The sequence below is a fragment of the Salvelinus sp. IW2-2015 genome, linkage group LG18 (genome assembly GCF_002910315.2).
Source record: "Salvelinus sp. IW2-2015 linkage group LG18, ASM291031v2, whole genome shotgun sequence".
Taxonomy (NCBI): domain Eukaryota; kingdom Metazoa; phylum Chordata; class Actinopteri; order Salmoniformes; family Salmonidae; genus Salvelinus; species Salvelinus sp. IW2-2015.
In genome coordinates, this window is record NC_036858.1 from 36,513,259 (window position 1) to 36,540,134 (window position 26,876).

At 42.8% G+C, this 26,876-nt stretch overlaps 1 protein-coding gene across 1 annotated transcript in view; it reads left to right on the forward strand.

The window, feature by feature from the left end:
* Positions 1-7,721: 7,721 nt before the first annotated feature.
* Positions 7,722-26,876, forward strand: part of LOC111977628 (coiled-coil domain-containing protein 85A) — a 39,564-nt gene continuing 20,409 nt past the window's right edge. Inside the window, exons 1-2 of the mRNA XM_024007171.1 lie at positions 7,722-8,372; positions 8,942-9,977. Coding sequence (XP_023862939.1) covers positions 8,142-8,372; positions 8,942-9,977 — 1,267 coding nt within the window. The 5' untranslated portion in view covers positions 7,722-8,141. The remainder of the gene's footprint in view (positions 8,373-8,941; positions 9,978-26,876) is intronic.

The window sequence follows — 26,876 nt, forward strand, 5'->3', positions numbered from 1 at the left end:
TCCAATACGCACAATAGACTGACTGGGGAGGTGATTACTCACAGTCAAAGTCCTGCAATATGAGCTAGAATGCAAATATATGTGTACACTCTTCACAGTTGTGTTCTGGGGGTGTCATTGAATAGGCTGATACCCCATTTCATGGACGCAAGATCCATAGTTAAGGCTGTACATTGCAATATGAATGTGCAATATGCACAATAAGTTCTGCAATAAGAGCTACAATGCTTATATGTGTGTAATCTGGTCACATTTGTGTTCTGTGGGTGTCACTGAATAGGCTGATACCCCATTTCATTGATTCACAATTTATAGGTAAGGCTGTACAGTGAAATATAAGTATAACCCCAATGCAATTATGAGGTCTACATCCACAGTCTGATTTCTACTGATTTGTCATTTTTTGTCAAATAAACAATTGATTGTCTTTTGTTGAATTTATATAACAATATTGAAAACTTGTTAAGCATTATCTAGTCCAAATATGGCATGATTCCACTATTTGTAGCCGTTTGCATCAATTTCAATGCAGGTCTTTTATTTTGAAGGCAAACTGAAAATTCCACTATTGTGGCTAAACGTTATTGTGGCTAGCTTCACATAGGTTGCTCTGGGTCTTCACAGTATGGCTCTGAAGAGGAATCATGGAACAAGAAAATTAATATTGGGACAGGGACACAGAAACTTGGATTTCTGAGGAGGAATGGAGGCAGAAAAAGAGGAAGACGAGGTTGAAGATAATGAGGAAAGCAGAGGTTGGATTTGAATCTGAGGAAGATGGTGATAAAAATGGAGATGGGGTGTCGAATAAGATTGGTGTCAATTGCAAACAGAGTGAGCTCTGGAGGAGAGATGGAAGTGAATGAGGGCAAATTAAGTGAGGTGGAAGGTGTGGTGAAGAGCTTGGAACCCGAGCTTGMCATCGTTGAACATGATAAAAAAATATTAAGTAAAATATTTGGAGAAAGTGGACCCTTGCCTTTTGGCGGATCCATTTGTGGTTTCAGGGTGGGTGGATAATTAAAGGTAGCATGTAATGGACTTATTTGTTTGTGTTTCTTCTGAACAGAGGGAGCAGGCGCACCATGTCACGCAATTTAGGTCAATATCTGTTTTGTGCTTTGCTCTTAGGAAAAGGGCACCATTGAAAGGAATAATTTCTAGTGTAGTGTTAAGTGTGGAGGTGGGGCAATTGAAGTGGAAGGTTCCTGGTGTTTGTGAAGCCTGCCGTTTGGTGCGACTCAGACCCGTTGGGGAGCATAGGGAAACAGAGGAGTCACTGTCAGTCCTTTTGAGGTTTGAGTCAGAGTCCCTACCCGACAAAGTCATGTTAGGATATATCAGTTGTCCTGTTAGAGCTTTTTGCCGAATCCATTGCACTGTTTCAGGTGCAACATTTAGGGTCATGTTGCAGCAGCGTGTAGGAAGGAGATTCAAAGATGTGGGAAGTGTGCAGGAGGGCTTGGGACAGAGGATTGTGTAGTTTCGTTGGATAAAGTTGTGTGTGTCAACTGTAGGGGTGTCCATGTTGCTGGGGATCAGAAGTGTCCGGTTCAAGAGAGGCAGGTTGAAGTGGCCAGAGTCAGAGTAGTGCAGAAGGTGTCGTATGCTGAGGCAGTGAAGAAAGCAGAGGAGGATGGGTCAAAGGTAAAAAGAACTTGAGGGATCCCAGTGAGTGGTAGATTTGTTTCAGCACAGAGGGATCAAGTGTTTTGAGCTTCAGTAAGGTTGGCTTCTTAGCATTAATAACAATAGTTTTCAACTGTACCACAGAAATGGAACATAAATCGGAGAAAATAGATATGGTGGAGGCAGCTGAAGAGAAGTATCTAGGTATACAAGATTTTATTTCAGAAGAGTTATAAGATGTTTTGAGATTTCTTTTGTAATAGGGGTATACAGTGCATTCTGGAAGAATTCAGAGCCCTTGACATTTTTGCAAATGTATAAAAAAAAAAAAAATTAAATACCTTATTTACATAAGTATTCAGAACCTTTGCTATGAGACTCGAAATTGAGCTCAGGTGTATCCAGTTTCCACTGATCATCCTTGAGATGTTTCTACAACTTGATTGTAGTCCACCTGTGGTAAATTGAATTGATTGGACATGATTTGGAAAGTCCCACCTGTCTATATAAGGTGGCACAGTTGACAGTGCATGTCAGAGCAAAAACCAAGCCATGAGGTCGAAGGAATTGTCCGTAGAGCTCCGGGACAGGATTGTGCCGAGGCACAGATCTGGGGAAGGGTACCGAGACATTTCTGCAGCATTGAAGGTCCCCAAGAACACAGTGGCCTCCATCATTCTTAAATGGAAGAAGTTTGGAACCACCAAGACTCTTCCTAGAGCTGGCCGCCCGGCCAAACTGAGCAATTGGGGGAGAAGGGCCTTGGTCATGGAAGCGACCAAAAACCCGATGGTCACTCTGACAGAGCTTCAGAGTTCCCCTGTGGAGATGGGAGAACCTTCCAGAAGGACAAACATCTCTGAGGCACTCCACCAATCAGGCCTTTATGGTAGAGTGGCAAGACGGAAGCCACTCCTCAGTAAAAGGCACATGACAGCCTGCTTGGAGTTTGCCAAAAGGCACCTAAAGGACTCAAACAATGAGAAACAAGATTCTCTGGTCGGATGAAACCAAGATTGAACTCTTTGGCCTGAATTCCAAGCGTCACGTCTTGAGGAAACGTAGCACCATCCCTACTGTGAAGCATGGTGGCGGCAGCATCATGCTGTGGGGATGTTTTTCAGGAGCAGGGACTTGGAGACTAGCCAGGATTGAAGGAAAGATGAACGGAGCTACAGAGAGGTCCTTGATGAAAACCTGCTCCAGAGCTCTCAGGCCCAGACTTGAACCTGATTGATCATCTCTGTAGAGACCTGAAAATGGCTGTGCAGCGACACTCTCCCATCCAACATGACAGAGCTTGAGGATCTGCAGAGAAGAATGGGAGAAAGTCCCCAAATACAGGTGTGCTAAGCTTGTAGCGTCATACCTAAGAAGACTTGAGGCTGTAATCGTTGCCAAATGTSGTTTAACAAATTACTTTCCAAATGCACTGTAAATTCATTTTTTATCAATTTTTGCTTCGATTGACCTTATTTTTTGTCAATAAAACTGATGAATGCAACTGTTTATGTCAAATTGTTTTGTGTTGTACTTGTAGCCCTGGTTGTCCTGAAAAGAAAAAGGTATTTTATTTAGTCTTTATTTAAATAGGTAAGCCAGTTAAGAACAAATTCTTATTTACAATGACAGCCTACACCGGGCAAACCTTAACATGGACGGCACTGGGCCAATTGTGCACTGCCCTATGTGACTCCCAATCACAGCTGGTTGTGATACAGCCTGGAATTGAACCAGAGTCTGTAGTAAAACCTACCACTGTGATGCAGTGCCTTTGACCACTGCGCCACTCGGGAGCCACAAAAAAAAAATCATTTTAAATACTCTGTGTAAATAATGGAGTGATGTATGATTGTTAATAAATGTCATATACCATTTTTTTTTACTGTGTCCATGTGTATAGGCTGCAAGTACATTGGAAGTAAGTTGTTTTCAACCCGTTAAAACAACGGCCTGAAAAATAAGTATTTTCAACTTTCACTTTCAACCAAAACCTAACGTGGCTTGGACTTCGGGCATAGTCTTTTCAACATCTTTTTAACAAAATTTTACTAGGTGGACTGTTATGTCTACTGGTATGACTTTGACTGGGGTGACTTATTCTCAACAGACAAGCAATGCTATGGGCTGGCTGAATTGATGGTGAGACAAGGTATGAAGTCCATGGTTGCTAATCAGAAGAGAATTGACACTCATTTTTTGGTCTTGGTGTCTGTGGATGTACATGAGTTTGTTTGGGCCATTATTGCCCCGGGCTTGCCCTTGATGGATGGAGCATGGGGCGAAGAACAAAAATCCACCAGACATGTCAGACTGCATTCAGCAGTGATTTGAGGCTCCATCCTTGATGTAATTACCAGTTCAAATATCATGTTGGAGATGACCACATGACAAACTGTCTAATACCATGTAGAATGTAAAATGGTAAATGCCTAAATGTGGTATGTAAAAGATGGTGTTGAAAAATAATATATTACATTAAAATGGAGGTAGATTATATTTTATTCAAACGATTAATATATTTTGATAAAACTCACTATGAAGAGACATAATCCAAGACACTGCACATATTCCACTGTGATGCTCAATTTCTCATAAATGTATTACTCACTCAGCTCCTGACCTACAGTATATACACTGAACACAAAAATAAATGCCACATGTACAATGCTGGTTCCATGTTTCATGGGCTGAAAGAAAAGATTCCAGAAAATGTCAATTTGCACAAAAAAGCTTATTTCTCTCAAATGTTGTGCACAAATTAGTTTATATCCCTGTTATTGAGGATTTTATCTGTTGTCAAGATAATCGATCAACCTCACAGGTGTGGCAATAAAAGGCCACTCTAAATTTGGCAGTTTTGTCACGCAACACAATCCCACTAATGTCTCAAATTTCGAGGAAGTGTGCAACTGGCATGCTGACTGCAGGAATGTCCACCAGAGCTGTTTCTTTTCACAACCATAAGCCGCCTCCAAAGTCATTTAAGAGAATTTGGCAGTACGTCCAACATGCATTGCAACTGCAGACCACGTGCAACCAACGCCAGCCCAGGACCTCCACATCCGGCTTCTTCACCTGCGGGATCAGCAGAGGGGGTGGGGAGCTGAGGAGTATTTCTGCCTGTAATAAAGCCCTTTTGTGGGGAACAACTCACTCTGATTCACTGGCCTTCAACAATAGCTATTCATTCTATAGTTTCCTTTTTCATTCTCTATTTCATTGTTAGTTCATTTGAACTGTAGCCTATGCCTGTCACACGGATGACTAGGTAAGTGTTGGTAGTAAGCCTGCTTGTTGTAGGCCTTTGTATACATTTGTTAATCTACCTGTTCGTTTTGTTTGTTTACATTTTGCACCTGCACTTTTGAACCACTGACAACAGCAGTAAATAAAATCATCCACTCCTCAACACACCTTACTCCCTGCTTTGTCTTGCCATGAAGACCACCTCTCTGGCCCCCAACACTATGTTGTAGCATTCATTAGTGAGTTACTTAGGGCCCACATAGTCATCATGATGGTAGAATTCTGCCCAACCATGGTAAGAGAGCTCCCCTCAGTGGTCAATAGAGCAACTAAGTATCTTCTTCTACGGCACAGGGGTTCCCAAACTTTTAATATCAAGGCACCATGAACATAATAAGCCTCCAAATTTTGGAAGCTCATTCCCACCACAATTTTCTTTTTTTTATGTCGATACTATCTAAAGATGTCGAGATATGTAACAAAAATGTTGTAGGTAGAATATAAAAATGTTGAGATAGTAGATCATACATATAGCATATGTTTCTTCTTTTGTAGCATTGTGTGGCGATTTCCATCTACAGTATACATGTTACAGAGATCAGCACAGCATGGCTGCCGGCAAAAGTATGGCGAGCTGGCATTTGCCCAGGTACTTTTGATTTGGTTTAATAAAAAATATTGACATAAAAGCATTGAAAATTGGTAGAAAGTACTGTTGTTAAGACTGATTTGCCTCATGATTAGTAAACTTGTGCACAATCTGTGCTTCAGTCTGAACTGTAGCCTACTGACAACCACAGATGCAGGTAGCCTAGAAAAGCCTATGCGCTCTGATCTCCTCTGGCCAGGGGAAATCAAGCGGTAATGTCATATATTTAACTGGGGCGGCATGCACCCCAAAAATCTAAGGAGTGCATGGCTGGGGGGTGGTCTGGATTTCATTTTTCAAACACCTTAAACCTTTTTCCTGCAATCTAGAGCTACAATCATTTTGCTTAATTCTATATCAAAAATACATATCTTTTTTTTTTACATGTCTAAGTATATCTATTGAGCAGTCTGTATCCTCCTGACTGGTGTATATTTTTTTAATGAAACAAAATATGTTTCTCTGCATCTCTGCTAAAATCTGGGTAAAATATTGAAAGGAATGTGTGTCTTATCCAGTACATTTAGTAATTGCTACCAACCTGGATATGGAGTTTGACCCCCCTTTGCTGCTAGAACAGCCTTCACTCTTCTGGAAAGGCTTTCCACTAGATGTTGGAACATTGCTGCGGGGACTTGCTTCCATTCAGCCACAAGAGCATTAATGAGGTCGGGCACCAATGTTGGGAGATTATGCCTGGCTCGCAGTCAGTGTTCCAATTCATCCCAAAGGTGTTCGATGAGGTTGATGTCAGGGCTATGTGCAGGCCAGTCAAGCTCTTCCACACCGATCTCGCCAAACCATTTCTGTATTGACCTTGCTTTGTTCATGGGGTCATTGGGTGGCAGCGTAGCCTAGTGGTTAGAGCCTTGGACTAGTAACCGAAAGGTTGCAAGATCGAATCCCCGAGCTGACAAGGTACAAATCTGTTGTTCTGCCCCTGAACAAGGCAGTTAACCCCCTAGGCCATCATTAAAAATAAGAATTTGTTRGTAACTGACTTGCCTAGTTAAATAAAGGTAAAATAAAAAATTGTCATGCTGAAACAGGAAAGGGCCTTCCCCAAACTGTTGCCACAAGGGGCCTAGCCCAAACCACAAAAACAGCCCCAGACCATTATTCCTCCTCCACAAAACGTTATGCATTCAGGCAGGTAGCATTCTCCTGGCATCTGCCAAACCCAGATTTGTCTGTCGGACTGCCAGTCCAATGGCGGCGAGCTTAACACCACTCCAGCCAATGCTTGGCATTGTGTGTGCGGCTGCTCGGCCATGGAAACCCATTTCATGAAGCTCCCGACGAACAGTTCTTGTGCCGACTTTGCTTCCAGGGGAAGTTTGAAACTTGGTAGTGAGTGGTGCAACCAAGATCATACACTTTTTACGCCCTACACGCTTCAGCACTCGGCGGACCTGTTCTGTGAGCAGGTCCGTTGTTGCTCCTAGATGTTTCCACTTCACAATAACAGCACTTGACCGTGGCAGCTCTAGCAGGGCAGACATTTGACGAACTGACTTGTTGGAAAGATGGTTCCACGTTAAAAGTCACTGAGCTTTTCAGTAAGGTCATTCTACTGCCAATGTTTGTCTATGGAGATTGCATGGCTGTGTGCTCGATTTTAATCCACTAATTTAAAGGGGTATCCACATACGTTTGTATATATAGTGTAGTTATGAGGTTGGGAGATTGGGGAACCTATCTGGGCTAGCTAAAGCCAACTTCATAAAATTGCTAGGTGACTAGTAGTGTTAGAGATACACTACAAAAACGCTAACTATCTTAGCTGGCATGCTGCTGGCAAGGTTGGTAGACATCTTAAATATGCAGAAAAATAAACATGTTTTAATTTTTTCAAGGTTAGTAGTCATCACAAGAGGCGCTTAGATATGCAAAAAAATATACATATATTTTTGTTTACATAGAATTAAGTATAATTATTAAAAATGCTAAATGTTTCCCCCCTCAGCCATCCTGACATACTTTGTTCTCCCTCCGATGTTTGAGATACATGACACCCCTTGACTAAATCCTGCCATCTGTCATCACAAAAACAGAATGCTCCTCCTAAAGTTTAAGGGAGTCATACAGCAGATGGCGCAAGCAGACAACGCGTCCTCGCCACTCTGAAGAGGGAGAGAGAGAGGGGCACGAGTTTTCCAGTCAGCCAAATTTTTCTCAGAACTGCAGTCACGCACCCTTGCTTCTCGACTCCCCAGCGCCAGCTGCTATGCATCTGCAGCAGCCACTCCCTATTCTCCCTTTTGGCCGAAACCCGGGAGTGCCCTAGGCAACAGCTGTATGCGCGAGGAGGCAGGCATGCCTAGAAGCCGCGGTCTAGCCGGCGAGGGGCTCTGCTGAAGAGACCGCGTGCGGACGACTTTGAGAAAGGCGGGAATATAGGAGAACACCGCTCTTTTCGGAGAGCTTCAAAATGGGCGTCTGAGAAATAGAACAAACATACATTTGGTATAATTATATGGACGTTAGATAAAGAATGTATATTTGGGTCCATGTGTGAAGTTAGGATTGGTAGGACTGTGCACTAAATTCTTAGGTTACTGACCGTTGTATGATAGATACTTTTATCCTCCCATTGGAGTAGCCTAGTACAACGATGGAAAAGGCTACGCAGCCCCAGCTGATGGTCAATAGCGCAGAGAGTCCGACGGAGGAGCTCTCCAAGATAAGCGACGAGGAGCTGCTCAAGTGGAGCAAAGAGGACTTGGTGCGGCGGCTAAGGAGGGCAGAAGCAGTGAAGATGGGCTTTATGCTTGACCACGGGAATTTGATCCGGGAGGTGAACCGGCGTCTCCAGCAGCACCTGACCGAGATCCGGGGTTTGAAGGTGAGGCAGGTGTGATAATGCTGGGCGCGCAAGTTAGCGCACTGCTCTATGGATGTCTAACGGTCTCATGTTGTGTAGCCTTTGTAGGCATGTTTCCAAATCAAAAAGCAATGGACTAATCATGCGTTAAAAAAAGCTGTAGCCTATAGTGTTACCTCTGCAAACTCCTTGAAAATAATGAAGGTAGGTGGTTCGAAGGTAGCAAGTAGGCTATATCATAATCCAACCCAAAGATCCACTTGTTGCTTTTATGCTTTTCCTATTACAGATGGAACTGCTGAGGATATTTAAACACAACCACAAAAGTACATTTTGGAAGGCCTATGATTTGTTTCAAAATCACAGTAAATAATCAATAAAATACATCACTATCACATGCACACACATGCTCCCCCTCAATACACAATTGCGTGCTCAACATTTGTTATCAGAAATCCCATATGATAAATTATATAACACCTCTGTGCTTTCTCCTATTTGTGTGTGTGTGTGTGTGTGTGTGTGTGTGTGTGTGTGTGTGTGTGTGTGTGTGTGTGTGTGTGTGTGTGTGTGTGTGTGTGTGTATCCAGGACGTGAACCAGAAGCTGCAGGAGGATAACCAAGAGCTGCGGGACCTGTGCTGTTTCCTTGATGACGACCGTCAGAAGGGCAAGCGTGTGTCTCGGGAGTGGCAGCGTCTGGGCCGCTACAGCGCCGGCCTCATGAGGAAAGAGGTGGCCCTCTACCTGCAGAAACTCAAGGAGCTGGAGCAGCGCCAGGGAGAAGTGATCAGAGAGAACCTGGAGCTCAAAGAGCTGTGTAGCCTACTGGACGAGGAGAGAGGGGGAGGAGCAGGGCAGAGTGCAGGGTGCAGAAGCTCCATCGACAGCCAGAGTAGTCTGTCTCAAACTGGGGGGGCTACACTGGGCTTGCTCCGAGACGTGGGGGATGGGAGCAGCACCTCGAGTGCGGGAAGCACGGATAGCCCCGACCACCCCCACCGTAAGCCCCCTCACCAGGGCTCCGGCCTGGGCTCCAACCCTGGCTCCAACCATGACAAACCAAAGGGCCCGGGCCCTGAATCTACAGGCCGCCGCCACAGCTCCACCCCGGACTACCACACCTTCCCCCAGGCCTGCAGGCCCCGTGGGGGGTCCCTCACCAGCCCTGATCCCAGGGGCCTCCGGGGGCCCTGCAGCCCAGAGAAACACAGCATATTCCCTACCCGACTGGCGGCTGAGGCCCACTCCAAACCCAACAGTGCTGGCATGCTGGCCCAGAAACCGCTTTTGGGGTCTGGGCAAGGGTTAGGGCCAAACCAAGGTTCAGGCCAGTCAAGTCCTGACCTCTCACAGAGACACAGGGTTAATGCGGTCGGGGTTGGGGCTGGATGTTGGACCCCTGAGCCCAAACAGGCACTGACGGGGATGCCAGAGCACCTGAGGAAGGGTCGGGTGATTGTGGGGAGCCCTGAAGTGTTACGACACCACAACCACAGCACCAGTTCAGAGCACTGGAAGGGGAGGTACGGCAGTAGCCCCCCAGCAGGCAGGGAGTGGGGACAGATGAGGACCACTGGAGATGAGTTGTCCCCTCACCACGGCAGCATCTACAATGGCATGAACGGTGAGTTTTTATCCAGAATAGTAATAATGCTTTATTTAATTATTTATAAGGGACAATATGTAGCTGAGGTGGTTCAAGGAACTATGCTTGTGTGATGAGTCTGAGACATTAACCCCATCTGAGACATAATACTCATGCCTAGGCTTTAGCTCAGTATGCTTACACAGTCTTTTGGTGTGTAGGCTATGTGGGTTAGCACACACTGTAGCCCTCTAGGACTAGGGTTGATGACCACTGTATATGGCTATTGTCACACCCTGACCATAGATTGCTTTGTATGTTTCTATGTTTTGTTTGGTCAGGGTGTGATGTGGGTGGGCATTCTATGATGTATGTCTAGGTTGTCTATTTCTGTGTTTGGCCTGGTGTGGTTCCCAATCAGAGGCAGCTGTCTATCGTTGTCTCTTATTGGGAGCTATACTTAGGTAGCCTGTTTTCCATTGTGTGTTGTGGGTGATTGTTTTCTGTTTGTGCGTATTGCTTGCAGAACTGTTTCGTTTTCGTTCTCACTCTTTATTATTTTTTGTCAATTCAGTGTTCAGTTTATTTTGTTTATTAAAATGAACACGTACCACGCTGCACCTTGGTCCTCCTCTCCTTCCACCAACGAGAATCGTTACAGCTAGGTCAACCGTATAAATCAAATAGAATTTTATTTGTCACAGGCACTGAATACAAAAGGTATAGACTTTACTGTGAAATGCTTTCTTACGAGCCCTTCCCAATGATGCAGAGTTAAAAATAATGCAAAATATAAAAAAAAAGAGGAATAAAATACACAAGAATTAAGCTATATACAGGGAGTAGCAGTACCAATACCAAATCACTGTGCAGGGGTACAAGGTATTTGAGGTAGATATGTACACAAAGACAGGGGTAAATTGACTAGGCATGTGTAACAAAACTGTCCTTGCAATTTGTGTCTAGTAGCCAGTGGGTAGGTTCGGCTATGGCAGGTTCAGTCACCGTGGTATCTAAGCTTGGGCGATATACAGTTTATACTATATACTGGGGTATTTTGAAAAATACAGACGGTATGATTTTTATATTGTAAAAAACAAAAAACTTGCGGGGGCTGCGCGGGTGCGTGTTACTCCACTGCTTATAACTTTAAGTTAAGTTTAACTATAAGAAATCTAAAATCTGTCAATTAAATTATATCCACCTCAGGGCTTCAACTATGCATTTTGTTTGCTAACTTGCTAGCTAAGTGGCTAGATTTCAAGATCAAGCTTGGTTCCATTCAGCCACAAGAGCATTAGTGAGGCTGGGCACTGATGTTGGCCGATTAGGCCTGGCTCGCTGTCGGCGTTCCAATTCATCCCAAAGGTGTTCAATTGGGTTGAGGTCAAGGCTCTGTGTAGGCCATTTCTGTACGGACCTCGCTTTGTGCACGTGGACATTGTCATGCTGAAATATGAAAGGGCCTTCCCCATACTATTGCAACACAAAGTTGGAAGTAGAGAATCGTCTAGAATGTCATTGTATGCTGTAGCGTTAATATTTCCCTTCACTGGAACTAAGAGGCCTAGCACGAACCATGAAAAACAGCCCCAGAACATTATTCCTCCTCCACCAAACTTTGGTACAACAGTTGGCACTATGCATTCAGGCAGGTAGCGTTCTCCTGGCATCCGCCAAACCCAGATTCATCCGTCGGACTGGCAAATGATGAAGCGTGATTCATTGCTCCAAAGAATGCGTTTACACTGCTCCAGAGTCCAATGGCGACAAGCTTTACACGACTCCAGCCGACGCTTGGCTTTGCGCATTGTGATCTTAGGCTTGTGTGCGGCTGCTCGGCCATGGAAACCCATTTCATGAAGCTCCCAGCGAACATTTATTGTGCTGATGTTACTTCCAAAGGCAGTTTGGAACTCGGAAGTGTGCAACAGAGGACAGACGATTTTTACACGCTACGCTTTTAAGCACTCAGCGGTCCCATTCTGTGAGCTTGTGTGGCCTACCACTTCATGGTTGAGCTGTTGTTGCTCCTTGACGTTTCCACGTCACAATAACAGCACTTACAGTTGACCGGCACAGCTCTAACAGGGCAGAAATTTGATGGACTAACTTGTTGGAAAGGTGGCATCCTATGACAGTGCCACTTTGAAAGTCACTGAGCTCTTCAGTAAGGCCATTCTACTGCCAATGTTTGTCTATGGAGATTACATAGCTTTGTGCTCGATTTTATACACCTATCAGCAAAGGGTGTGGCTGAAATTGCTGAATCCCGAATTTGAAGTCACACTTTTGTATATATAGTGTAGGTTGTACTTAAAAAAAAAAAAGATTAGCGCCTCTTGTGTGCACTTTCAGTAATACTGTATACCCCAGTATGATACAGAAACAGTATGATGGTTTGAAAATCTGTGTACTGCACATCGCTAGTGGTATCACCAATGTGGTTCAGCAGTGGTTACGGTGTTAGCAAATCAGCAGTGATGTCACCGCTCTGTGGGATTCTCTCTCTGTGGAGTTGTGGTGGAGTTTGTGCGTGCATGGGTGTGTGTTCGTGTGTGTATGAGTGATTGGGGGAGTGCATATGATGTAACACTCCCCAGGGTGTTTGAATTCAACACAGGTAACACAGCCGTGTGCGTTCAGGGCTGTGATTCAGGCAACACACACGCACACAGCCTGCAGTTGTGCCACTAAGCACAGCAGGGTCCTGCCTCCTTGGTTCATTATTATTCTTATTATTATCAGCATCTTTTATTTATTTTTGCCCACAGTTCCAGGGGCATTTGTGTGTGTGTGTCTAAGAGTTCAGGGAGTTATTTTGCGGGACTGTGTGTCCTGGATAAACACAGAGAGGGAGTAGGGCTGTCCACTTAGTTAAATAAGAGGCTTTTATTTTACATTTAAATAACATTAAATCAAAGAGATCTAGACAAATGTTCCTCTTTTCATAGTAAAAGCCTAATTTATACATACACATATTGTGAGGATCGACGCTGGAGACGAGAAGTACGTGAGTGAACAGGGAGTGAACATTTAATGAAACATGGACATGAAACAGAACAGGAACAGCGTCTGGACAGGGGAAAAATAACGACATCAATGCTGACACAGGGAACAAACTGAAGAGCACACAGATATAGAGGGGATAATCAACAAAGTAATGGAGTCCAGGTGAGTCCAATATTGCGCAGCTGTGCGTAATGATGGTGACAGGTGTGCGTAATGAAGGGCAGCCTGGCACCCACGAATGCCAGAGAGGAGGAGCGGGAGCAGGTGTAACAGTACACCCCCCTCTAGGGGCGCCGCCCGGCGTCCCACCTGGACGAGCCTGATGGGTCGGCCGAGGCATGGGCGCTGGACAAGCTGGCTGAGGCGTAGAAGCCCGACGAGCCGGCTAAGGCATGGGAGCCCGGTGAGCGGGCTGAGGCGTGGGAGCCTGATGAACCGGCTGGGGCGTGGGAGCCTGCTGACCGGCTGMGGTGTGGGAGCCTGACGAATCGGCTGAGGCGTGGGAACTGACGAACCGGTTGAGGCGTGGGAGCCTGATGGGCCGGCTGAAGCATGATGTGGGGTGGCCGTCCGCCGAGCCAACCAGGGCAAAAAGACCTCTCGAGCCAGCTAGGGTGCGGAATCCCGACGAGCTAGCTGAAGCACCCCCGGTTCCATCGGTGACGGCACCTGGACGCTACCTCACCAACCAAAAAAAAAAAAAAACTCCCTGATGCTTCCTTTAGTGGTGTCAGCATTCTGTGAGGATCGACGCTGGAGACGAGAAGCAGGTACAGGGAGTGAACATTTAATGAAACAAGGACATGAAACAGAACAGGAACAGCATCCAGGTGAGTCCAATATTGCGCAGCTGTGCGTAATGATGGTGACAGGTGTGCGTAATGAAGGGCAGCCTGGCGCCCTCGAGCGCCTGAGATGGGGTCGGGAGCAGGCAGTATGCATGTTTTGGGAATAAATTATGTGAGTGTGTCTTTCCTTTTAAGAATGTATGTGCACATGTTTAAATGTGTGCGAGACAGAGAAAGAAAGCGACAGAGAGAGAGAGTGAGTGAGTGAGTGAGTGAGTGAGTGAGTGAGTGAGTGAGTGAGTGCGTGCAGCCCTGAGTTGGTAAAGATTACTGTAGAGTCCTGAGTGGATGCTGTTTGTAAGGCCATGTGGTTTGAGTCCTGGAGGTGAGCAGTTAGCCTGACACTGCGCTTATCACCACAGAACTACACTCTCTTTTACACACTACTGTCTACTCGGTAGGAAAGACACTACAATATATACTGAACAAAAATATAAACGCAACATGCAACAATTTCAAAGATTTTACTGAGTTACAGTTCATATAAGGAAATCAGTCAATTGAAATAAATTCAGTAGGCCTTAATCTATGACAGTGGTGGAAAAGTACCCAATTGTCATACTTGAGTAAAAGTAAAGATACCTTCATAGAAAAGCACTCAAGTAAAAGTGAAAGTCACCAAGTAAAATACTAATTGAGTAAAAGTCTAAAAGTATTTGTTTTTAAATATACTTAAGTATAAAAAGTAAATTGAATTTCTAAAATATACTTAAGTATCAAAAGTAAAAGTATAAATCATTTCAAATTCCTTATATTATTAATCAAACCAGATGGCACCATTTTCTTGTTTTTTATTTTATTTACGGATAGCCAGTGGCACCCACCAACACTCAGACATCATTTACACATAAAGAATTTCTGTTTAGTGAGTCCGCCAGTAGGGATGACCAGTGATGTTCTCTTGATAAGCGTGTGAATTGGACCCTTTTCCTTTTCTGCTAAGCATTCAGAATGTAACGAGTACTTTTGGGTGTCAGGGAAAATGTATAGAGTAAAAAGTGCATTATTTTCTTTAGGAATGTAGTGAAGTAAAAATAAAAGTTGTCAAGTACTTTACACCACTGATCTATGGTTTTTACATGACTGGGCAGGAATTGTGTACACATCATTGTGACATGAGCCGTGCATTATCATGCTAAAACATGAGGTGATGGCGGCAGATGAATGGCATGACAATGGTCCTCAGGATCTCGTCACGGTATCTCTGTGCCTTCAAATTGCCAACAAAGAGCGTTGAAGCGCAAGGCTCAACTTCTCCGCTGTTTTGATGCCCTGGCTACCATGCTGTAACAGTGTGAAGGTGAAACCGTGCACATGATCAGATACTGTGTGTGACTGTGTGGAGCGAAGTGGTGCATCTCGCTCATCTCAATATCTCCGGTGCTGCTCATGGCAATGTAATTTCACTAAGCCTAACATTAAGATCCATTTTTTATGAGAGGATTGATCATTTAGAGGCATATTGAACAGGGATTAGAGTGTAATTGAGAAGTGGGCCTGTGTTACTGTGTACAATATAGTTTATTATAAGGCTTTGAAGGCACATCACTGTCAGAACAGGGTGTACAGTAAAGTATGAAGGGCTTGAAGTGTGTTCATATTTCTTTCTCTCTCTCTCATCATTTGCTCTTTCTCTTTTTCTGTCAGCCTTTCACTCTCTCTGCTCCCTCCCTCCCTGCTGTGGAAGCTGAGTTTATTGGGAAATGAATGTTTGGTGCGCACTCACCCCTCTGACACCATGAGCAAACGATGGGAGAACAGTCTTCAGGAGCTGCCGCCGCTTAACACTGCTCTCTATATCCTCCTGCCTCTCTGTTTTTATCCCTATTCTTCTTCCATCCTTCATCCTCTCACCCCATAGTCTCAAATCACCCTACCTCACTCTCTTCCTCCCAGCGCTTTCTTCTTTATCCCCCTCTGCCTCCCCTCTTTCTGTCTCCAGCCCTCTCTTAATGTTACAGAAGTGATTGGGCTCTCACATACTGTGTGTGGCCTGGTCTGTTGGTCTCAGGCACATAGAGGCATCAGTTAGCCTGGCTGGTGTTCTGCCATTGTAATTTTTAATTWAAAAAAATCTTTATTTAACCAGGCAAGTCAGTTAAGAACAAATTCTTATTTTCAATGATGGCCTAGGAACAGTGGGTTAACTGCCTTGTTCAGGGGCATAATGACAGAATTTTACCTTGTCAGCTCGGGGATTCAATCTTGCAACCTTCCGGTTACTAGTCCAACGCTCTAACCACTAGGCTACTTGGCTACTTGCCACCCCATATGTGTCGGTGACAATCCGGTTCCCTATGTCTGTGTGCAGTGTGTGTGCCTTGTGTTGTGCTCTATCAAATTGAATTCAATTGTATTGGCATCACTGTTGTTCAATATTGCCATAGTGGTAAATAACATGGTTAATCACAACAAGCAATTAACGAATGCTTTATCACATTTTTCAAAAGCCTGAAGGTAACATGCTTCCTGTCTGTATGGTTTCCATGGGCTCTAGCCATGTCTGTGTGTCTGTGCTCTCTCTGGTCTCCCTCTGTCCTGCCTGCTAGTCCTCTGCTCTTCTACTTAGATTTTTCATCTAAGGTCAGCAATGTCCTCTCTCTTCCAAAGAACCAACTGTACATGTACATTCAGCATMGCATTATGTGCCGTAGTCTCTGGCATGGGTAAATCTTCATTATAAAACAGAGCGTTGTCGACAAGAGCCAGCACCTTAACAAATGATGGCCGTCAACACTATGGCTGTGCTGTGTTAAATAATTGAGAAGGCCAGCCTTGTGGAAATCAGTAAACATTTCCAAATGGTATGCATTGTAGTTGCTTTATGGACATCAGCTGGGCCTGTGCAGGTCAGACCAGCTCCACACACACCTCCCTGGGACTGCCTCTGGGGGGCTTTAACCTTTATCCCAGTTAGAAAAGTGCTACCGGAGTCAGGGATGTGTTTGTCTGTGTTTACGTGTGTGTGTGTGTGTTTGTGTGGGTGTGTTTGTGTGTGTGTGTGTGTTTGAGTGTAACTGCACAGCGCATACCTCCTGACAGGGTCCCCTTGAATCTGCCCTCTACCCTAACACACATGCCATCATGCACGCACGTAGGTACACACACCACAACACACACACACACACACACACACACACACACACACACACACACACACACACACACACACACACACACACACACACACACACACACACACAACACACACAACACACACAACACACACACACACACACACACACACTCCCTAGGGGCAACTAATCCAGTGCTAGGGTGCTCATCTGAGAGAACATGGGCTGTGACCTGGACTACCTTGAATAAGCACCTTCCAAATAATTGCATTGTTTGGTCTATTACCCGTTAGAAATGCATTCATAAGCTATACCGCTGTGATATAATGCCAAGAAAATAGCAACCCACACACTGCTCTTGCTTGTGACACTTGTTTTATAAGCCCAGAATCACTTTGCGCACCCCGCAACAGTCAGCAAGGTTAGTTGGGGAAAAAAGATGTTCTCTTTCATTCTTTTCCATTCCATTATATGCTTATTCTTACTATAAAATATATGTGTGTTGTTGACTGTGATAAAGGCACGGGATCACAGGCAGCGCGAGTTTCAAGTTTGGGGAAGCTAATTCTCGCTATAAAAATTCACCTTTATAARAAAGCATTCCATTCATTATCGCATTTGCAGACTTACAGTATGTAAGAGCCCACTATTTGTAATGTGATGAGTAGATTGGATAGTCATAATCTAGGCTAATAATATAACTCAATAACTTTTTGCAAAAAAGACCGTTCAATGCATGGCTGAGGGCATATAGCGTACAGTAGGCTTAGACTTTAGGCTATATCAGATAGCCTACCTTTCTTCTTTCTCTGCACAGGAAATATTTTGACACATTTCATGCAATTCTACTACACTTTATATGGCTAGAGATCGACCGATTATGATTTTTCAACGCTGATACTGATATTTTTTCAATTTGATTTAAATAATGCAAAAACACAGTGTTGGAGAAGAAAGTGTAATATGTGCCGTGTAAAAAAGCTAACGTTTAAGTTCCTTGCTCAGAACATGAGAACATATGAAAGCTGATGGTTACTTTTAACATGAGTCTTCAATATTCCCAGTTAAGGAGTTTTAGGTTGTAGTTATTATAGGAATTATAGGACTATTTCTCTCTATACCATTTGTATTTCATATACCTTTGCCTATTTGATGTTTTTATCGGCACTATAGTATTGCTAGCCTAATCTTGGGAGTTGATAGGCTTGAAGTCATAAACAGCGCAATGCTTGAAGCACAGCGAAGAGCTGCTGGCAAACGCAGGAAAGTGCTGTTTGAATGAATGCTTTCGAGCATGCTGCTGCCTACCACCGCTCAGTCAGACTGCTCTATCAAATATCAAATCATAGACTTAATTATAATATAATAAACACACAGAAATATGAGCCTTAGGTCATTAATATGGTAAAATCCAGAAACTATCATTTTGAAAACAAAACGTTTATTCTTTCAGTGAAATATGGCATCCCTAAGTATAAATATTGCTGTTACATTGCACAACCTTCAATGTTATGTCATAATTATGTAAAATTCTGGCAAATTAATTACGGTCTTTGTTAGTAAGAAATGGTCTTCACACAGTTCGCAACGAGCCAGGCGGCCTAAACTGCTGCATATGCCCTGACTCTGCATGCACAGAACGCAAGAGAAGTGACACAATTTCCCTAGTTAAAATAAATTCATGATAGCAGGTAAAATTAACTAAATATGCAGGTTTAAAAAAATATACTTGTGTATTGATTTTAAGAGGCATTGATGTTTATGGTTAGGTACACATTGGTGCAACGACAGTGCTTTTTTCGTGAATGCGCTTGTTAAATCATCACCATTTTGGCGAAGTAGGCTGTGATTCGATGATAAATGAACATGCACCGCATTGATTATATGCAACGCAGGACAAGCTAGATAAACTAGTAATATCATCAACCATGTGTAGTTAACTAGTGATTATGTTAAGATTGATTGTTTTTTATAAGATAAGTTTAATGCTAGCTAGCAACTTACCTTGGCTCCTTACTGCACTCGCGTAACAAGTGTGGCAAGCCAAGGTAAGTTGCTAGCTAGCATTAAACTTATCTTATAAAAAATAATCAATCTTAACATAAACACTAACAAGCCACGCAGTCTCCTCGTAGAGTGCAATTTAATCAGCCATAATCGGTGTCCAAAAATGCCGATTACCGATTGTTATGAAAACTTGAAATCGGTCGACCTCTACTAGAGGCATTAGTAGAATATTTTTTATACAACAAATTACAGGTAGCCCCCTTTGCTGACACTGACAAACATGTCAATGAAAACGTCGTTGTCCACATAATATGCCTACAAGAAGGGGAGACACAAATATAATATGAGGTTCATCTAAACTGGAGGAGGAAATTATTGCCCAAAAACAAACTTTTGGTGGCACTTACCCAACAATGATAGTGAATATGCGCAGTACGCATTCACCTGGTATATAGCCGATGCTCTCCGCTGGTGTCAATAAGATAGGCTATACTGTTGTTCGCTCACTTAATTTTATAACTACAAGACAAATTGAAGTCCTTTCATTGCCTTCTCTTTGCCGCAATTGCCATCTGCTTTCCAAACTATGTTTTCCTGCGATTGTATTTGGAAATATTGCGATATGCCTGGCTGGGCTTTTACTTTTCACTGACAGTCGCAACTCAACAATAATCTCTCCATGTTGTGCGTGCTGCCTTTCCTTCCAACTGTAGGCAATGCGATTTAAAACAATACACTTTATTATTTTTAAAGAAGCGAATGTTCCTCTGTAGCCAAATCATGTTATAGTAGCCTATTTTGAATGATTTTATTTATTTCTGTATAGACAGGAGTAGGATAATTAGGCTATACCATTTTTGCTATTTCATTACATTTACTTTAGGGAAAGCTTAGCTTCCCCTAGCCTTATAGATGCACTGCCTATGCATGGGATTATAGGCGTGTGTGTCTTCTTTAAATAAACAAATGAAATACGGCCTTGGCTACAATACAGCAGAGTAAAGCAGAACATTTATACGTTTGATATTCATTTATTTATTATGCAGTTAATTTTAAAAATTAATTAATGAAGCAGTTAATTTTTTTAAATTAATCAATCAAGGCAGGGCCCTCCAGTTACCCACGTGGGCCCCCTACCTCCTCTCCTGCCCCCATCTGATGATTTGCAGAACGGCAACAGGCAGATAGCAGGCTCCTGAGTCCTCCTGTGGTTGACGGTTGCAGTAAAAAAACAACAACAGCAACATACAATTCTACATATATACTGGATAGATAAGATATAATGTATATATATTATAATTTTTTGTTTCAGTAAAATTATATATATTACATTTTTTTGCTGCCTCTTGGGCACCCCACGGGCCTGGCCCCAGGGTAAGCCCCTGCATTAATCTGACACTGACACTGTTACAGTTACATATTGAGATATTATTTTTGGACGATATTATATAGATATTTGACTCCSAAGTATTTATTTGTAAAAAAACAACAAGAAAAAATATGTTTTTATTTATGTTTTTATTTATTGCTACTGTACTGAAGGCAGTGATAGCTAAGGCTAGTCGGCAGTAACTGCGCCAAAACGTCATTATTTTTCATCCTATAGCTTGATGTCCATCTTCTTTTTAAATAGTGAGCCAACATGTTTTCAACACTTTTATTTCCCTGACTGATCAAAATTAGTTTTCTCATGATCTTGTCTCTCTGTAGCAGACCAACTATAAAGTGAGCAATATGTTTGGAACATCAAATCGCAATAAAATCACAGTATCGAATCATATAGAATCATGAAAATCATGGGAATCGCAATACATATCTTATCGGCACCTAAGTATCATGTAAGGTCCCTGGCAATTCCCAGCCCTACTTCCAAACACAACATCATACTAAGTGTCTCTTCTTCTTTGTCCCCTTCGATTTGCATCATGGCTCTTGCTTGTCATCCACAGTTAGTATAGCACCATAACATTCCTATTTATTCACTAGGTATAGTGTCTGCCACAGGAGGTTGTGGAGAACCACTCATAATAATGGAATGGAGCGAATGGTATGGCATCAAACACCTGGAAACCATCTGTTTGGTGTATTTGATACCACTACGCTGATTCCTCMCAAGTCATTACCACAAGCCCGTTCTCTCGAAGTAAGGGGCCACCAACCTCCTGTGGAGTCTGGGTATAGTTTTGTTAGTGCTTGATAGCCAGTATGTCCTTTCCCRATAGGTGTAAACCTCAGACTAATGACACAATATAACACTATTGATCTCAAAGGAAACAATGCAATACTGGGTTTATCTGGGGGACATGATGCACTGCATATGATTTCCATTTAGTTTTTACAACGCACAACATTTTCATATTGACCCACAGGTGTAATAAGGACACAATTGTATTGTTAGGCCAATGTAACAACAACATATCAATATATCGGTACAAATCAATGTTCTGCTACAGCCATACAGCCCTAGAGTAGCACTATAGATGTGTAGTCGATGTCTTTTGAGAGCACTTACTTAATATTCTGTGGGCCTTAGTGGAGGGATCTCAATRTGTCAGCCAGTCAGTCAGTGAGGCGTGGTGTCAGTTACTGTGTAAATAGGGCATCATTCTCCATGTTGTGTGCCCAGGGTAAGAGGCATTAGCATTGGAGATGTGACACCCAACATGCCCTGCTGAATGTTCAGGCCGCTTCATGATTCATGATACACGAGGTTTCCCCTCGTGTATCCTGCTCCTGTACCTCTGGGCCTGATGTGACATCAGCGCACTGCTCTGGTCTGTCCTGTTCTTTTCTGTTTTGGACATTTATATTGCAGTATTAACTAATTGAATTTAGAGGGCTTTTGAATTGCTCTCTGGGTTTCAATGAGTGTTGGAGGGAGGGGGTGGTGATGTAAAAGGGTACACATCGGCTGCTTTAGCATCAAGCTGTTTCTCTGCCTCTTTTGCTCTCTTGCTCCCTCTCTCTTTCACTCTCTCTCTCCTTCCCTTCCTTCCATCTCCCTCACTCTGAGAAAATGAAGTCATTTTCTGAGAAAACCTCTTATGTGCCCAGCTGTTGGTAAGAGGAAGCCCAGTTCTCTGAATAATCAGTTGTGTACATTGAGCAGTAGGSCCATGTTTCCCCCTTTGCTTGTTAACACCCTGACCAGTGTCTCAAAATACCTTGGGATTTTAATAAAGGTGGTCCAATGCATACAACGCTATTAGCAGTTGTCCAATAAGGATGAACATGTCTGATATCACAGTAGGGAGTCATCAGTGTGACAGGCCTATTATGGCTCATTTAAAAAGGCCAAAGTTGTTATTACCAGAGTTGCATTCATATTCCATATGGAAGTGGGACTAGGGAGAGTGAAAAAGCATTGGCTGAATCCCCCATAAAGCATTGCCAGGACAGCCCTTATTTTTTTGTGGTGAAATTCTGAAGAAATGTACTTTCACACATCTGAGTCTCTATTCAGAACCAAGTCTCTATTCATTCCCAGGTGTGTAAGAGAGGTAAAACAGTAGATTAGAGGAATGAGAGTCCAGCAACCTCACAATAAGGTATGCTTGAATATTTTCAGTCACATACAGTCCTTGGTCCAGGCATTCTGGCAAAATTCCACAGTGCCATTTGTGTGTGTTCCCCAGTGTTACCCCTTCACTGCTGCTGCCCATGGATCTGTCCCGTGGGGAGTGCCAGTGGAGGGGCAGGAGGAGACAGGGAGGGCATGAGGCTTTTGCCAGATTTGAATAATGTAGCGTAAAATACATCCCAAATGGTATTACTCTAATTCTATGTTTAACTGCCCTCTTAAAGGGCAATTCCACCACTTTTTTAACCTCATAATCATTATCTCCAGAACCATGAAAATGTTTACATACGTGAAAACTGCACATTTCTATGTTCTGTAGTTAAAATGATAAGAATAAAGGTTTTGAAAAGTGCTACTTGATGACATCATAAAACAAAAAAAATACATTTATCATTTACATAAATATTCACACCCGAGTCAATACTTTGTAGAAGCACCTTTGGTAGCGATTACAGCTGTGAATCTTTCTGGTTAAGTCTTTAAGAGCTTTCCACATCTGAATTGTGAAACATTTTCCCATTATTCTTTTCAAAATTGGCAAAACCATTTTCAGGTCTTGCCATAGATTTTTAAGTAGATTTAAGTAAAAACGGTAACTCGGCCATTCACTGTCTTCTTGGTAAGCAACTCTAGTGTAGATTTGTCCTTGTGTTTTAGGTTTTTGCCCTGCTGAAAGATGAATTCATCTCCCAGTGTCTGGTGGAGAGCAGCCAGATTTTTCCTGTGCTTAGCTCTATTCAATGAATTTGTTATCCTGAAAAGGTCCTTTATCCCCAGTCCTTAACGATTACAAGCATACCCATAACATGATGCAGCCACCACTATGCTTGAGAATATGGAGTGTGGTACTCAGTAATGTGTTGTATTGGATTTGCCCCAAACATAACACTTTATATTCAGGACAAAAAGTAAATTMCTTTGCCACATTTTTTGCAGTATTACTTTAGTGTCTTGTTGACACCTATTACTTTGTAGTAAGTACGACATCTGTATCTTTGTGGTGACTGGGTTTATTGATACACCATCCAAAGTGTAATTAATAACTTCACCATGCTCACATGGATATTCAATGTCTGCTTTTTTTATTAAAAAATTAAATTAAATTTTAATTTCTACCAATAGGTGTCCTTCTTTGCAAGGCATTGGCGGCAGGTAGCCTAGTGGTTAGAGCGTTGGGTCAGTAACTGAAAGGTTGCTAGATCAAATCCCCGAACTGATAAGGTAAACAATCTGTCGTTCTACCCCTGAACAAGGCAGTTAATTCACTGTTCCTAGGCTATCATTGTAAATAAGAATTTGTTCTTAACTGACTTGCCTAGTTAAATAATGGTTAAAAATAAATAAATGGGAAAGCCTCCTTGGTCTTTGTGTTTAAATCAGAGTTTGAAATTCATTACAGATAATTGTATGTGTGTGGTACAGAGATGAGGTAGTCATTCAAAAATAATGTTAAACACTATTATTACACACAGAGTGTGTCCAAGCAATTTATTATGTGACTTTTTAAGCTAATCTTTACTCCTGAACTTAGATTTTCATTTGTAATTCATTAATTCAATTCAGGCTGTAACACAACAAAATGTGAAAAATTGTCAGAAAATAATAATATAAACCTACGTTTTCCAAATAGACAAGTAAAAAAAAATATTTTAAGCTGAACGGTCTGATCTGTTGCATCAGCCTCATTGCTTAAAAAAAAGATGTGCAGTGGTTGTATGAATTTTGGATCTGTCATCCCAGAACTGTCCCAGAGTCAGTTTTTTCTCAGGGATGATGGGACGCACTTAATTTCGAGCCCTGARGGGAATTATTTTCTAAAGACATAAAAAGTATTTGGTTGTAATTGTAATGTTGCAAATTTTATAGGCTACCAAGGGTGGCCAACCATCCTCTATGAGGGAACTTAAAGGGGCAGTTTTGTATTTTGAGATATGCAAAGAAGGCAATAGTGTAGCCTACATTTCTGTCTGATTCTCTATGATAAAAAAAAGCTAGTAATGCTTTTTATTTTGTAAAGGGGTCCCTTGCATCATACATTGATGCAAAAATTGTGTTACAGACCATTTTTTATTTTGGGAAAAATTACTTATTTMCCTGCTCCCCGGCAAATCTCATAGTGTTTGAAAATCGCTGTTTTTTAAATGTTTTTACTTTAGATGACATCATCAAATTGCACTTTGTAACTGGATATTTTTTACAAAAAAAACAAATTTGCTCTTTTCACATATGTGGACACTGGTATGGTGCTGCGCATGTACTAACGTGGATTGGATTGAATCCCAGCTATGGGGCCCAGCTAGTAGGCTATGTGTTGTAGCTCTCAACAGACATTATTCATCTTATAGATCTATCAGTCTGTCTATCAGTCTGTCAGAGACAGTGCATGACTATCTGTCAAAATACTCATCTCTGCTATGGTAGTTGTCTGCTGCAGAGACAGAGACCATTATATTATTGTTCAATGTTAAAGTGTATGTGTGTGTGTGTGTTTGTGTGTGTGTTTGTGTGTGAATTAATTAATCACAGCTTTAATTTAGGCTGTCAGCCCTCAAATAGCATAATTAATTATGTTTATTTTTATGTTGAATATGTATTTTTAGATAGTGATTGTATGGATAGAAAAGGGATGACTGATTTTATGTGGAGAAGTGTGTGTGTGTCTATGTGTGTGTTTTGTTCAAACCAAAACACTGACATATTTGATATTTTGCGCTTTGTTTGTAGGGGTTAGAGGTCTTCACGGATGCACCTGTACCTGTATACCCGAGACCCGATCCGGGACAGAAGTGGGTCCGAATCTAGAATTCTAAAGAATGTCACGGGTCTGGGTCYGATATGATTTGATTGTCACAGGTCTCGGGTATGCTGCAGTAGAGAGAGAGAGACATTTTATAATTTATGCTGCTGCTCTTGCTTTTCACGTGATGGCGCGTGTAGCTTGTTGTTGTTGGTGGCCAATCATGAGTCATCAAAGCGGAAATAGGCTACAGTCATAGAGCCTCGGTCCGTGTGTGGCAAAAGTTAGGAGATATCTAATCAATGGAAGATGGAAATAAAAATTATTATAGTTGTTGTTTCCCGTTGGGCACACTATCAGGAATCAAGGTAAGACCCAGATGCAGACACGTCAAATTAACACTGGTTTAGTAATCCAACAGCGGCAGGCAATATACAGGTCAAGGCAGGCAGGGGTCAGTAAACCAGAGGTGTGGCAATGGTACCGGACGGCAGGCAGGGTCAGGGAAGGCAGAGTGGTCAGGAATGCGGGCTCAAAGTCAGGACAGACAAGGGTCAAAACCAGGAGGGRGAGAAAAAGAGAGACTGGAAAAAGCAGGAGCTGAGAACAAAAACACTGGTTGACTCGACAAACAAGACAAACTGGCAACAGACATACAGAGAACACAGGTATAAATYCACAGGGGATAATGGGGAAGATGGGCGACACCTGGAGGGGGTGGAGACAATCACAAGGACAGGAGAAACAGATCAGGGTGTGAAAACACTGGTTGAATTAATGTTGTTTCCACCAACATGGAATAGATGTTGAATAGACGTCTYTGCCCAGTGAGTAGTAACTATGTAAGACGAGAAAGCGCATGCAGCCTCAATAAGCCTAGCTAGCTAGATAGCTTAACTAGCTTCTCCCGGTTTGATATTGTCAAGACAGGTACTACTTAATCATATCGGATGATAAATAACCTATCAGCTGGCAGCTATCAGTCTACTATAGCGCGTCTCGGCCTGGTTTGTTGCTCTCGTCTCTCCCTCCCTCCCTCCTCCCCATGTCACTCACTCACACTTACAGTAGCCTACACACACAGCACGGCCCTCGCTATTCCGTCACCTCTTTCTACCTCCTGTCCCTCGCACTTTTTCATCTCTGGTTAATAAAGRCACTTAAAAATGGACTTTTCTGCGGCCTCCCTCACTTGGACCGTATCAGACAGGGTCTGGATCCAACCAGGTCTATACGGAATGGGTCTAGTTGTCCTCGGGTCCATTTGGAATGGGTCTTTATATTTTAAAAATAAATGTATGCATATCTGGTCTGGGTGGGAAAGCCCCAGGTTAATTTCGAAACGGGTACAAAAAGTGAAGGCCTCTAGTAGGGGTCAGAAGTGACATGAGCAGCAACAGATTCTGCTCCATTTGCTTGAGCGAGAAATGTTGRGTGTATATGTGACAGTGTGTGTGCGTGGGTGGTGTGTGTCTGTCACAGAGAATATGATTATGAACGCATGTGTCTGTGTGTACGTGCTTTACAGTGCCGTTAGTGAAAGCACTGCTGTTTGGGTCTCAGCTGGRCTAGCTCTCATTGTTTGTTCACAGGTTGAAAGAAGTGTTTGCTCTGAACAGAAGGCAACTCTTTTGTTTTTGATGAGAGGGCGCACATCACTCTGACGTCTCTGCTCTTTCA